The sequence below is a fragment of the Lepus europaeus genome, chromosome X (assembly GCF_033115175.1).
Source record: "Lepus europaeus isolate LE1 chromosome X, mLepTim1.pri, whole genome shotgun sequence".
In the NCBI taxonomy this organism is placed as follows: Eukaryota; Metazoa; Chordata; class Mammalia; order Lagomorpha; family Leporidae; genus Lepus; species Lepus europaeus.
The window spans coordinates 97,519,715-97,533,061 of record NC_084850.1 but is presented as its reverse complement, the minus strand read 5'-3'; the positions used below and the strand labels follow the sequence as shown (position 1 = coordinate 97,533,061).

General features: G+C 49.2%; 1 protein-coding gene across 1 annotated transcript; it reads right to left on the bottom strand.

Moving 5' to 3' along the window:
- Window positions 1-19: 19 nt before the first annotated feature.
- Window positions 20-3,514, bottom strand: HSD17B10 (hydroxysteroid 17-beta dehydrogenase 10). Its single transcript, XM_062183322.1, has 6 exons — window positions 3,427-3,514; window positions 2,895-3,059; window positions 1,006-1,170; window positions 747-875; window positions 555-663; window positions 20-354 (listed from the first exon to the last, which is right to left on the bottom strand). Exons 1-6 carry the CDS (start codon window positions 3,451-3,453, stop codon window positions 164-166), a joined length of 786 nt encoding a protein of 261 aa, XP_062039306.1. The 5' UTR covers window positions 3,454-3,514; the 3' UTR covers window positions 20-163.
- Between the last annotated feature and the right edge of the window lie 9,833 nt (window positions 3,515-13,347).

Below are 13,347 nucleotides of genomic sequence, written 5' to 3'. Positions count from 1 at the left end.
GCACACAATACTGCTCACACCCTGTGAGAAATAGACTTTATTAGGCACAGAGGGTAACTGATAGGCAGTTACAAAACGGCTCCTGGGCTTCTTCCCAAGTCAGAGAGAAGCAGCCCTGGGGAAGGAAGAGAGGCAGAGGAACTGCTTTCTTGGCCTTCTCCCTTCAAGGCTGCATGCGGATGGCCCCATCCAGCCGGATGACCTCTCCATTGAGGAATGGGTTCTCGATGATAGTCTGTGCCAGGTGAGCATACTCAGCAGGGTCCCCCAGTCGGCTGGGGAAGGGCACCTGGCTGGCCAAGAAGTTTCGCACCTTCTCCGGAAGGCTAGTTAGCAGAGGAGTGCCAAACAGACCTAGATAAGAGAGCCAGAGTCAGGGACCCATCCTTGCTTTCGTATTTACCCAGTCCTTCCTCACCTTAGCCCTGTCTGGGTGCTTCCCTGGGCCCCAGAGATGGAGGCTGCTCTTCCTTAGATGGTAAACACCTTCCCCACTCAATTGCCTATGGATCTCAACCAATCCCAGGCAGAGCAGGGAGAGGAGAAATGTGTACCTGGAGCAATAGTCATCACCCGGATGCCTATGGGAGCCAGATCCCGAGCAATGGGCAGCGTCATGCCCACTATGCCCCCCTTGGAAGCAGAGTATGCAGCTTGGCCAACCTGGGGAAGACATGGAAGTCACAGGTTGGGAGGGCCTGAACAGGTCACTGTAGAGGCACAACCCTTGGCCCCTGCCCACATACCTGGCCCTCAAAGGCAGCAACGCTAGCAGTGTTGATGATGACCCCACGCTGGCCTCCCTGGTCTGGTTCATTCTGGCTCATCTCACCAGCCACAAGGCGGATCACATTGAAGGTGCCTATGAGATTCACCTGGAGGATGGGAAGAGAGATGATGTGGGGATCCAAGGCAGAGGGAGCCTTTTACTCCCCAAAAGTCTGGGGGACACACATGGCCAGACACCTCTTAACTCCTGCCCCTAGAGAACCTCCAAGGCCTTACATTGATGACTCGCTGGAAGTCTTCCAAGCTGTGAGCCAGGTTCTTCTTTAAGTTGTATGTCTTGATAGCCACTGCAATGCCTGCACAGTTAACGGCCACATCCACACGGCCAAACTTTTCTTTTGCTATAGTCAGAGCTGCTTGCACGTCCTTCTCAGAGGTCACCTTCAAAGGGAGAAATGGGGAAGGTTTGCATCTCCCAGCACAGTCTCACCTCTAAACCTAGGGGAGTGGAGGGCAGGCCCAGCCTTTGGGTGAGAACAGAATTGTATGAGCAAGGGAAAAGCCAAGAGGAAGGGTTATGGCAGAATCTGAGAAGAGAGCAGGGCACAGGAGATAAAGCTTAGGCACTGTAGAGCAGTATTGCAATACTTTTCAAATCTGTACCCTTTTTGAGAAATCTGCATACCTCTGGAGAGTTTCAATTGCTGTGCATCAGAGCACTGATACAACTCTGTTCTATTTTTTTTTTAATTTATTTATTTGAAAGGTAGAGTTACAGACAGTGAGAGGGAGAGACAGAAAGAGAAGTCTTCCTTCCGTTGGTTCACTCCCCAAATGGCTGCAATGGCCAGAGCTGTGCCAATCCGAAGCCAGAGGCCAGGTGCTTCTTCCCAGTCTCCAATGTGGGTGCAGGGGCCCAAGGACTTGGGCCATCTTCTACTGCTTTCCCAGGCCATAGCAGAGAGCTGGATTGGAAGAGGAGCAGCCGGGACGAGAACCGGTGCCCATATGGGATGCCAGTGCCACAGGCGGAGGATTAACCTACTGTTCCACAAGGCTGGCCCCACAACTCTGTTTTCAAAATCATTGGGGAATGGCCTTGTGGTGTTAGGGGGTAAGGCTACCACCTGCAACGCCAGCATCCCACATGGACACAGGTTCGTGTCCCAGCTGCTCCACTTCCAATCTAGCTCCCTGCTAATGTGCCTGGGAAAGCAGTTGAAGGTGGCCTAAGTACTTGGGTTCCTGACACCCACATAGGAGACCTGGAAGAAGCTCCTGACTCCTGGCTTCAGCCTCGCCCAGCCCTGGCTGTTGGAGCCATCTGGGGATTGAAACCATGGATGGAAGAACCCTCTCTCTCTCTCTCTCTCCTCTCTGCAACTCTGGATTTCAAATAAATAAATCTTTTAAAAAAATATTGACAGATGGCTGGCACCCTGGCTCACTTGGCTAATCCTCCGCCTGTGGCGCCGGCACCCCGGGTTCTAGTCCTGGTTGGGGCACCGGGTACTAGTTCTGGTTGCTCCTCTTCCAGTCCAGCTCTCTGCTGTGGCCCGGGAAGGCAGTGGAGGATGACCCAAGTGCTTGGGTCCCTGCACCCACATGGGAGACCAGGAGGAAGCACCTGGCTCCAGGCTTTGGATCAGCACAGCGCTGGCCTTGGTGGCCATTAGGGAAGTGAACCAATGGGAGGAAGACCTTTCTCTCTGTCTGTCTCTGTCTATAACTCTCTCTGTGTATCTCTCTCTCACTGTCTAACTCTGCCTGTCAAAAAAAAATATTGACAGGAAGAAAACATTTTTTCATATCCCTACCTGCCAAGATGATTCATCAAGCTTTACTTTCTATGGTTTGTTTTATGAAAACAAGCCTTTCGGCTTTATAACATTACAGGGCAGCACAATACACATTTTCAAACTATGTATACCCTCTCCATGAGATTCTGATATGTCCCCCCATCCCCATTGTTGTGAATCCTGACTTCAGAGAGCACTTATCACAGATTATCTCACAATGCTTGAAGGCTCAGGTCAAAAGGGACAAGGCCATGGATCCCCCATTCCCATACATGACACCTTTATGGGCTGGAACCCCATGGGTTCCCAGGCCAGTTTTGGTGAGCTCATGCGCACACCCTAGGAGAGAGAGGTGACCCCACTTACATCAGCAGGGGCAAAGGTGCAGCTCTTTCCTAACTTCTTGGCCTGGGCCTCCCCATCCGAACTGGGCAGGTCCAGAAGCACAGCAGAGGCACCCTGCCCCACCAGTCGTTCCGCCGTGGCCAGGCCCAGGCCCGAGGCTCCACCGGTTATAACAGCCACCAGACCCTGTGAAGAGGGACACTGTCAGCTTCTACACTGTCGAAAACACCCACACCCAACTTTTCACCTGTCCGTTCTCCCCGTTTCTGCGGAGAAAGAGGGCAGGGGGAAGCTCCTGGTGACCTCTGCGGTGTGACCCAGTTGGCTTCCTCTCTTCACTGATGAAACTCCTAAAAGGGGGTCTCATCTCCAGACAGCCCGTCCTGTGACCCCACGGAACACTTGATTTCACTTCCTGAGCCCAATCGCCGTAACCCCAGGCCTAGAGAAAAACGACCCCCTCTCCCGGCACCGATATCGTCCCCCTGGTTCTATGCCCGCACCATCCCAGCCCACGCAGCGGGGCAGGTGGCAGAGGCAAAGAGCCGTCTACCTTCACGCTCCGACACGCCGCAGCCATGTTTCTCAGGCTTCTCTACGGTAGGCGGCAAGCGCTCGTTAATTGGCTGAGGCAAAGCCGCGGGGCGGGGCCTACGGGGCGGGACGTCCGCCGCGCGGGGCGTAGGGGCGTGGCCCGTTGCTCCGGGCTGTTGGCAAGGGAGCAAAGTCCGCGGAGTTTTTCCACCGGTGGAAAGGGCCCAAGAGCTGCAGCCAAAAACCACCACGTCCCCAGCCGTTTTGTCAGGCGGCCAGCTCCGCGGGGGAGGGGAGTCCCTTTCCCCTCAGAAAAAGCCTTCATTCCAGTCTATAAATGCGTCTATAGACTGTATACCCGGGGGAATAATAAAAGGTTCGTCCTTCCAGGAGGGAACTGTCCAGTTGAAGAACGACAGTGACAGGACAGACAGACACAAAACAAGGGACAGGGCCAGATTCTGGAAGACACAGACAAGGAGTTCCGAAGGTGAAGGTTCCGATATGTAGAGAGGCAGAGATACACCGGAGCAGAGACACCAGAGAGGATCACAGAGATACAGATGTGGAGAGCCACTAAGACAGATGCTAGGAGACAGATATTCTGAGATAGAGCTGCTGAAAAGTGCAAACGGAGAGGCCAAAGCATTTTTCATCAGCTCAGCCTTTTTGCTATTCTGCTCTATTTGTGTCTCATCTATTTTAAACCCAAAAGCCTAGATCACACGTTGTAGATTGCACCTCAACCAGCAACTATTAAATTTAAGACCTAGATCTTTGGTCAGCCTAGAACATCTTTCAGCCAACTGCTGAGTTAAAAATCTTGAGCCCATTCAGCACTGGTCGTTGGGGCCATTTGGGGAGTGAACCAGCATATGGCATCTCTCTCTCTCTCTTTCCCTCCCTCCCTCCCTCCCTCTCTCTCTCTTTCCCTCCTTCCCTCTCTCTCTTTCCCTCCCTCCCTCTCTCCCTCCCTCCCTCCTTTGTTGCCACACCCGCCCAGTCTCTATCACTCTGCCTTTCAATTAAATAAAATAAATCTTAATTTAAAAAATCGAGCTCAAGACTCTAATCCGTATGCCTTTTTTGCTTTTCCCTAAAGCAAGGTCTTCAGGGCATAAATCTTGACCTGTATTTTCTTTCTGTTTTTTAAAGATTTAGTTATTTGAAAGTCAGAGTTAACAGGTTGGCACTGTGGCACAGTAGGTTATTCCTCTGCCTGCAGCACTGACATCCCATATGGGCACCGGTTCTGGTCCCGGCTGCCCGGCTGCTCCTATTCCAATCCAGCTCTCTGCTGTGGCCTGGGAAAGCAGTGGAAGATGTGCCCACGTGGGAGACCTGGAAGAAGCTCCTGGGTCCTGACTTTGGATCAGCACAGCTCTGGCCATTGCGGTCATTTGGGGAGTGAACCAGCAGATGGAAGACCTCTTTCTCTAGCTCTACCTCCCTCTGTAGCTCTATCTTTCAAATAAATAAAAATAATCCTTTAAAAAAGAGAATGTCAGAGTTACACAGAGAGAGGAGAGGCAGAGAGAGAGAGACAGAGAGAGAGAGACAGAGAGAGAGGTCTTCCATTTGCTGGTTCACTCCTTTAATGGCTGCTACAGCCAGCGCGCTGCGCCGATCTGAAGCCAGGAGCCTCTTCTGGGTCTCTCATGCGGGTGCAGGGCCCAAGGACTTGGGCCATCTTCTACTGCTTTCCCAGGCCATAGCAGAGAGCTGGATCAGAAGTGGAGCAGCCGGGTCTCAAACTGGTGCCCATATGGGATGTCAGCGCTTCAGGCCAGGGCGTTAACCTGCTGCAGCACAGTGCCAGCCCCAGACCTGTATTTTCAAGCTCATAACTGCTTTACGTTCCCTCTATCTGAAGTATCTCCTCTCCTACTTTCACACTCAGGAAGACTGCCCTTTCAGCATCCATCAAAAGATGGGGCACCAGACTCAGATCATCCTGTTTACATGCAGTGCTCCCATCAATTTATAGTGCTCTTCACCCAGCCTAATAGGCTTCAGCCACAGTGGCTTCCTTTGGGATCCTCTTCACACTGTCACTTCTGCTTGTCTGCTTGGAATGCTGTGCTCCCTGATCTTTCTATGACTACTTTTTTTTTTCTTTTCATTCAAAATTAAGTTTAAATGTCACCTTCCCAGAGGGATCCTTCCAGACCACTCAAGCTGTAGCCACGTCTTCACTCTCTCACTACACCTTTAAATTCTCTTCATAGCACTTACAGGTCTAGAATCTTTATTTTTTTCAACCTTGGGATCAGATGTGTTTTGAAATTCAGAATTTTCTCAAGTTTAGAAAGGAGGACATAGACTCCATATTACATAACTGTTTATACGGCATATACTCTGCATTACATAACTACCAAGAAAAGTCTCGAACATCATGATTAAACATTAGTATTTCTTAAGCGTATGGTATGAAAATTCACAGTAAGTGTGAATAGAGGCTATTCAGGTCAAGTTTTGCTACCTAATGAGTTTGGCTCTAACATATGAAAAAAACACGTGCTTTTCAGAGCCTGTATCCTGGTCTAACCTGACCTTGCTTGCATACTTCTCCCCCTGTTGAAAGGTTAACCACAGGGTTTTGTCCCACTGGTTCACTTATTGGCTATCCAATGCCAAGAAAATTCCCTGGCAGGCTGGCGCCCCGCCTCACTAGGCTAATCCTCCACCTTGCGGCGCCGGCACACTGGGTTCTAGTCCTGGTCGGGGTGCCGGATTCTATCCCGGTTGCCCCTCTTCCAGGCCAGCTCTCTGCTATGGCCTGGGAGTACAGTGGAGGATGGCCCAAGTACTTGGGCCCTGCACCCGATGGGAGACCAGGAGAAGCACCTGGCTCCTGGCTTCAGATCAGCGCGATGCGCCGGCCGTGGCAGCCATTGGAGGGTGAACCAACGGCAAAGGAAGACCTTTCTCTCTGTCTCTCTCTCTCACTGTCCACTCTGCCTGTCTAAAAAATAAAATTCCCTGGCATGTACCAGGCACTTGAACTGAATGTGTTGAATGAATGAATCTTGGGAGCACGTGCAGGCTCAGATTAATGATCTCGTCAGTGCCCAGCTCCAGGGATCTTTGCCTCCTCTCTACTTAAACCACCTGTCCAGGACACACTACTGTCCTTGTCATCCCCTGCAATAAGTTCTCCCTGAAATCACACCACCTTCCCACCTTCTCGCACTCTGACCATGTTTGCAGGTCTCTGGGGCCTCCTCCACCACTTCTTTTTTTCTTTAAGATTTTCTTATTTATTTATTTATAAGGCAGAGTTAAAGACATAGAAGTACACACATACACAGATCTTCCATCTGCTAGTACTCACTCCCAAAAGGGCCACAACAGTCAGCACTGGGCCAAACCAAAGCCAAGAGCTTCATCTGGGTCTCCCACGTGCATGACAGGGGCCTAAACACTGGACCATCTTGTACTGCTTTTCCCAGGCCATTAGTAGGGAGTTGGATTGGAAGTGGAGCAGCCGGGCCTTGAACTTGCATCCATATGGGGTGCTGGCATCACAGCTGGTAGTTTAATCTGCCAAGGCACAATGCCGGCCCCTCCACCACTTTTCTCTCCTTGAACCTGTGGACCTTTATATTTTCTACCAGCTCAGCAGCCTCTTCCTACTTTTTATTTTTATTTTAAATTTATTTTATTTATTTGAAAGGCAGAGCTACAGAAAAAGAGAGGTCTTCCATCTACTGGTCCACTCTCCAAATGGCCACAATGGCCAGGGCTGGGCCAGACTGAAGCCAGGAAGCAGGAACTTCCTCCAGGCCTCCCATATGGGTGCAAGGGCCCAAGGATTTGGGCCATCCTCTCTGGCCTTCCCAAGTGCATCACCAGGAAGCTGGATTGGAAGTGAAGCAGCCAGGACTTCAACGGGTACCCATATGGGATGCTGACACCGCAAGCAGCCGCCTCACCTGCCATGCCACAGCACCGGCCCCTCTTTCTACTTTTCTTCTGGCCAATATAGACTCTCCCATTCCTCCTCACCCTCCACCCATTCTCACCAGCACGCCCAACCTATTAGTCCCTAGGGATTCTGCCAAGGCACAGCACAGACTCTGGAGCCAGAATGCCTGCATTTGAATCTCAGCTTCATAGTTTTCTAGCTGAACGATTTGGACAATTGACTTATCTCCTGTGCCTCAGTTTCCTCTTCTGAATAATGGATATAATCACAGCTGTTACTTTGTAGGATTGTTAGGAATAAGTGAGCTAACAACTATGTAAGGGAAGAAGGACTTAGATCAGTGCTTAGACTTTAGCAAGATTTGTGTAAATATTAGCTATTGCTACTCTTTGGAGCAGTGTTTCTCAGCACTTTTTATGTTTTGGACACCTCTGGCATTCTGGGTGAAGACTAAGGAGCCCCTTCCCAGAATAATGCCTGAATCGTATAAGTAGGATTACAAAATAAAACAATTATATTGAAATACAACCACCAGGCACTGGTGTTGTATTGCAGCAGATTAAGCTACTCCCTGAGATGCCGCCACCCCATATGGGTGCTGGTTCAAGTCCCAGCTGTTCCACTTCCGATCCAGCTCCCTGCTAATGTGCCTAGGAAAGCAGCAGATCTGCCAAGCGCCTAGGCCCCTGCCACCCATGTTGGGGACCTAGATGGAGTTCCAGGATCCTGGCTTTGGCCTGGCCCAGTCCTGGCCATTGTGGCTATTTGAAGAGTGAACCCACAAATGGAAGATATTCTCTCTCTCTCTCTCTCTAGCTATGCCTTTGAAACAAATAAATGAATCTAAAAAATTATAATAAAAAAGGGGCCAGTGCCGTGGCGCACGTGATTAATCCTCCACCTGTGGCGCCAGCATCCCATATGGGCGCCGCCGGTTCTAGTCCTGATTGCTCCTCTTCCAGTCCAGCTCTCTGCTGTGGCCTGGGAAAGCAGTAGAAGATGGCCCAAGTGCTTGGGCCCCCTCACCCGCATGGGAGACCAGGAAGAAGCACCTGGCTCCTGGCTTTGGATAGGCGCAGCTCTGGTCATTGCGGCCATTTGGGGGGTGAACCAATGGAAGGAAGACCTCTCTCTCTGTCTCTCCCTTTCACTGTCTGTAACTCTGTCAAATAAATAAATAAATAAAATCTTTTTTTTTTTCAAAAAAGAAAGAAATACAATTACCAAAACAATAAGAATCACATCTGTAATATAATGTATGTGCTTCTGTTTATTGAAAGAATGAGCTTTTCACCAAGATGCTGCTGAAGGCGAAGAAGGAAGCTCCTCCCTCTCCTAAAGCTGAAGCCAAAGCAAAGGCTTTGAAGGCTAAGAAGGCAGTGCTGAAAGGCATCCACAGCCACAAAAAGAAAAAAAATCTGCACATTCCTCACGTTCCACCGGCCCAAGATACTAGGTCTCCAGTGGCAGCCCAAATATCCTGGGAAGAACACCCCCAGGAGAAACAAGCTTGACCACTCGCCATTGTCAAGTTCCCCCTGACCACTGAGTTCGCCATGAAGAAGATAGAAGACAACAACACACAGATGTTCCTTGTGGATTTTCAAGGCCAACAAGCACCAGATCAAACAGGCTGTGAAGGAACTCTCTAACATTGCTGTGGCCAAAGTCAACACCCTGATCAGACATGACAGAGAGAAGAAGGTGGATGTTTGGCTCCTGATTATGTTGCTTTGGATGTTGCCAACAAAATTGGGGTCATCAGAACTGAGTCCAGCTAGGGAATTCTAAATATATGGTTTTTTCACCATAAAAAAAGAACAAAAAGTGATTTAAAAATATTTATTTATTTATTTATTTTCATCTACATAAAAGGGAGAAAGAGAGAGAGGGAAGGAGAGACAGAGAGAACTTACATCTGCTGGTTCACTCTCCCAGATGGCCACAATAACTGAGGCTGGTCCAGACTGAAGCCGGGATCCAGGAACTCCATCCTGGTCTCCCACATGGGTGGCAGGGGCCCAAGCACTTGAGCTGTCTTCTGCTCCCTCCCAGGTACATTATCAAAGAGCTGGATCCAAAGCAGAGTTCAACTGGGGCCGGCATTGTTGGCACAGCAAGTTAAGCCAGTACCTGTGACACTGTCATCCCGTACGGGTGCCAGTTATTGTCCTGGCCTCTCCACTTACTATCTAGTTCCTTGCTAATGGCCTGGGAAAAGCAGTGGAGGATGGACCAAGTGATTGGGCCCCTGCCACCCATGTGGGAGATCCAGATGGAATTCCAGGCTCCTGCCTTAGGCTTGAAACAACCCCAACCATTGCTGCCATTTGGGGAGTGAACTAGCAGATGGAAGATCTGTCTTTCCCTCTCTCTCTCTCTCTCTCTCTCTCTCTCTGTAACTTTGCCTTTCAAAAAATAGATAAATCTTAAAAAAGAAAGACAGACAAATCAGAGTAACTGGGACTTGAATCAGCACTCCAACATGGGATACAGGTGTCACAAGCAGTGATTTAACCTCCTGTGCCAAGATGCCCACCCCGTATGTGCTTCTTCATTAGCACATTAAATAACAAGCTGCATCAACAGGTCTATTGACTACCATAATTTTTCAATAATGATGTTAGTTTGGGGAGATAAAGCAACAATTGTTATGTGCCATGAAAAAATTGGATTTCTATTGGTGACAAAGCTACAGGTACTACTAATACTAGTGTAGTTTTTTTTTTCATAGTAAACCCTTATTTAATTTCAAAGCAGCCTCTCTTAAGTCAGTTTAAAAATGATAAATTATACATAAATGATAGGTTATACATATAAAATTGCCATGTTTATAGGTCAAAAGTGCCAAATATCAACATTTTAAAAAACGTTTTAACCTAATAGATAAATTTTCTACAGATGGCTATGTGATTTTTTTTAAAAAGATTTTTATTATTTATTTGAAAGGCGGAGTTACAGAGACAGAGAGAGAGAGAGAGGTCTTCCATCTGCTGGTTCACTCCCCATACGGCCACAATGGCCAGAGCTGGGCGGATCCGAAGCCAGGAGCCAGGAGCTTCTTCTAGGTCTCCCACATGGGTGCAGGGGCCCAAGCACTTTGACCATCTTCTACTGCTTTCTCAGGCCATAGCAGAGAGCGGGATAGGAAGTGGAGCAGCCAGGACTTGAACCAGCGCCCATATGGGATGCTGGGGCTGCACAACACAGTGCCGGCCACAGGCTATGTGTTATTGACAGTAGAAGCTTTGGCAAACAAATGGAAATATATGCATATTTTACATCTTAGAATTGAGATTACCTTTTCAGGGTGTCTAAAGGAGCAAGCCAGGGGAAGAACTTAGCTTATTTTTTGAAATGCTGAAACATTTAATATTCTTGATTCTTTACATACTCTTACTTTGGCTCTATAAAAAGTACTAGAGTCTTCATCATTAAAGAAGAAGGATGTTGAGCTAGACATCTGGCCTGCTGGTTATGATGCCCATATCCTGGGTTCAGTACCTGGCTCCAGCTCCTGATTCCAGCTTCCTGGTGCTCCTTCTTTATTTTTTTTTTTTAAGATTTATTTATTTTTGAAAGTCAGAGTTAAACAGAGAAAGGAGAGGCAGAGAGAGAGAGAGAGAGAGAGAGAGAGAGAGGTCTTCCATTCGCTGGTTCACTCTCCAATTGGCCGCATTGGCCACAACGACTGGAGCTGAGGTGAAGCCAGGAGCCAGGAGCTTCTTCCTGGTCTCCCACACAGGTGCAGGGGACCAAAGACTTGGGCCATCTTCTACTGCTTTCCCAGGCCATAGCAGATAGCTGGATGGGAAGTGGGGCAGCCAGGACTCGAACTGGCACCCATATGGGATGCCAGCACTGCAGACGGCAGCTTCACCTACTATGCCACAGCGCCGGCCCCCTGGTACTTCTGACCCCGGGAGGCAGTGGTGATGTCTTAATCGATTTTGTTCCTGATGACAGGCCTGTGTTCCAGAGTTGGACTGAGATCCTGACCCTCAGCTTCCACACCAGCTGCAGGGCTGTTGTGGACATTTGGAGAACAAGGCAGTGGAAACTAGTGTAGTTTATTACACACATTCCCTTGAAGGACATTTGACATTTTGCTAGTTATAGTGAAGATAAAGATGCAACTTTCCCCACACCAAAGTCTATGGACTCCTTGAATTCTATCCACCTACTCCCTGGGGTCTATGAACTCTGGGTTAAGAACTGTGTTCAGAGTGAATGGAAGCCATTAGGTGAATGCTTCCTCCCTCATCACCTGCAAAAGTGTCTCAACCCACACCATCCTTCTTCGGTCTCAGAGAAGAGAGGTCCTGTTTGGGACCTTCCTACTGGGCTCTGTGTTGCAACCTTTCCCATTCTCTTGGGGAATCTGTGCCATTGAGCATTCACTCTTTATTGTATGCACTTCTGTTGTTGAGACTATAAGAAAACAGGGAACAAGGGACCAGTGTTGTGGCACAGTATGTTAAGCTGCTGTCTACAGCGCCAGCATCCCATATAAGTTTGAGTCCCAGCTGCTCCACTTCCCATCCAGCTCCCTGCTAATGCACCTGGGAAAGCAGTAGAAGATGGCCCAAATCCTTGGGCCCTTGCCACCCACATGGGAAACCCAGATGAAATGCCAGGCTCCTGGCTTCAGCCAGCGCTGCGCCATTTGGGGAGTGAACCAGTAGATGGAAGATTCTCCCCCTCCCCCTCCTCCTCCCCTTCCCCTCCTCCTCCCCTCCCCCTTCCCCTCCTCTCCCCCTCTCCCTCCCCCTCTCCCCCTCTCCCTCTCTCCCTCTCTCCCTCTCCCTGTAACTCTGTCTTTCATCAGTTTGGATGCATGTCTCATGGGAGCTTGAGAGCCAGAAGTGAGCAAAGACCCATGGCAGGGAAACTAGAACCAGCAGCACCCAACATAATGTCACAATCCCCTGGGATATAAGCCCTACCAGGAGACAGAAAACCAGTGGTGGTCTTCACTCCTGGAAGATAAAAACCACAAGATCATCTGTGCACCTCTGCAAAGACAGGGCTGCACTGCCTCCTGCTGGTGTTAGGGTGACTTTGGCAAATAGGAAGGACCTCAAGTGATGACTATGAGGAGCATTCGAATGTGGGCCTGTAATTTGGGGCACAAATTGAATGGCTGGTTGAAACTCTGGGGGACGGGAGAATGACTACGGTGAGCTCCTGAGACCAAGCCTGGGTGATGCCACTCTAAGATCACGATGACCTTCCCACGGTCCCAATCAACAGCATTTTGCAGCGTCTGTGTAATCAGACCTTTCTTGCTACATCTGCCAAGCTGATCATTGCTTCCAAGAAACCCCACTTGTCTTCCACAATGCCTGACTCTCCTGGTTCCTCTTACTGCTCTGGCTAGTCCTTTTTAGTCTCTTCCTTGGCTTCCTTCTCTTCTGGTCTGTCTCCGGGGAGCTCATCCATCTCCTGGTTTCAGTACTGCCTCCCACCTGAAGACTTCCCAATCTCTGCCTCAGCTCCCCTTTTCCGCTGCATTTCAGAATCATACAACACATATTGCCGATGCTGACTAATTGAATTTGATTTTCAGACACATAATAGTTTTTGAATTATATATTTATTTGAGAGGCAGAGACAGACACACACATACAGAGAGAGAGAGAGAGAGAGAGAGAGAGAGAGAGAGAGACAGAGAGAATCTGCTAGTTCACTTCCCAAATGCCTGCAACGGACCTGGCTGGGGCTAAACCTGGCATCTGGAAACTCAATCCAGTCTCCCACGTGGGTAGCAGGAACCCAATTCCTTGAGCCATCACTACTGCCTCCCAGGCTCTGCATTCGCGAGAAGCTTGAGTCAGGAGCAGAGCAGGGTGTGGAACCCAGGTACTCCGACACTGACAGCCTAACTGCTAGCCCAAATGCCAGCCTTTGAATGTTTTAGTAGAAGCACACCTCACACAACATTTGGGACATACTTACTACTTTTTAAATGCTTGTTATTTATCTGAAATTTAAATCTGGGGACAGCTTGTA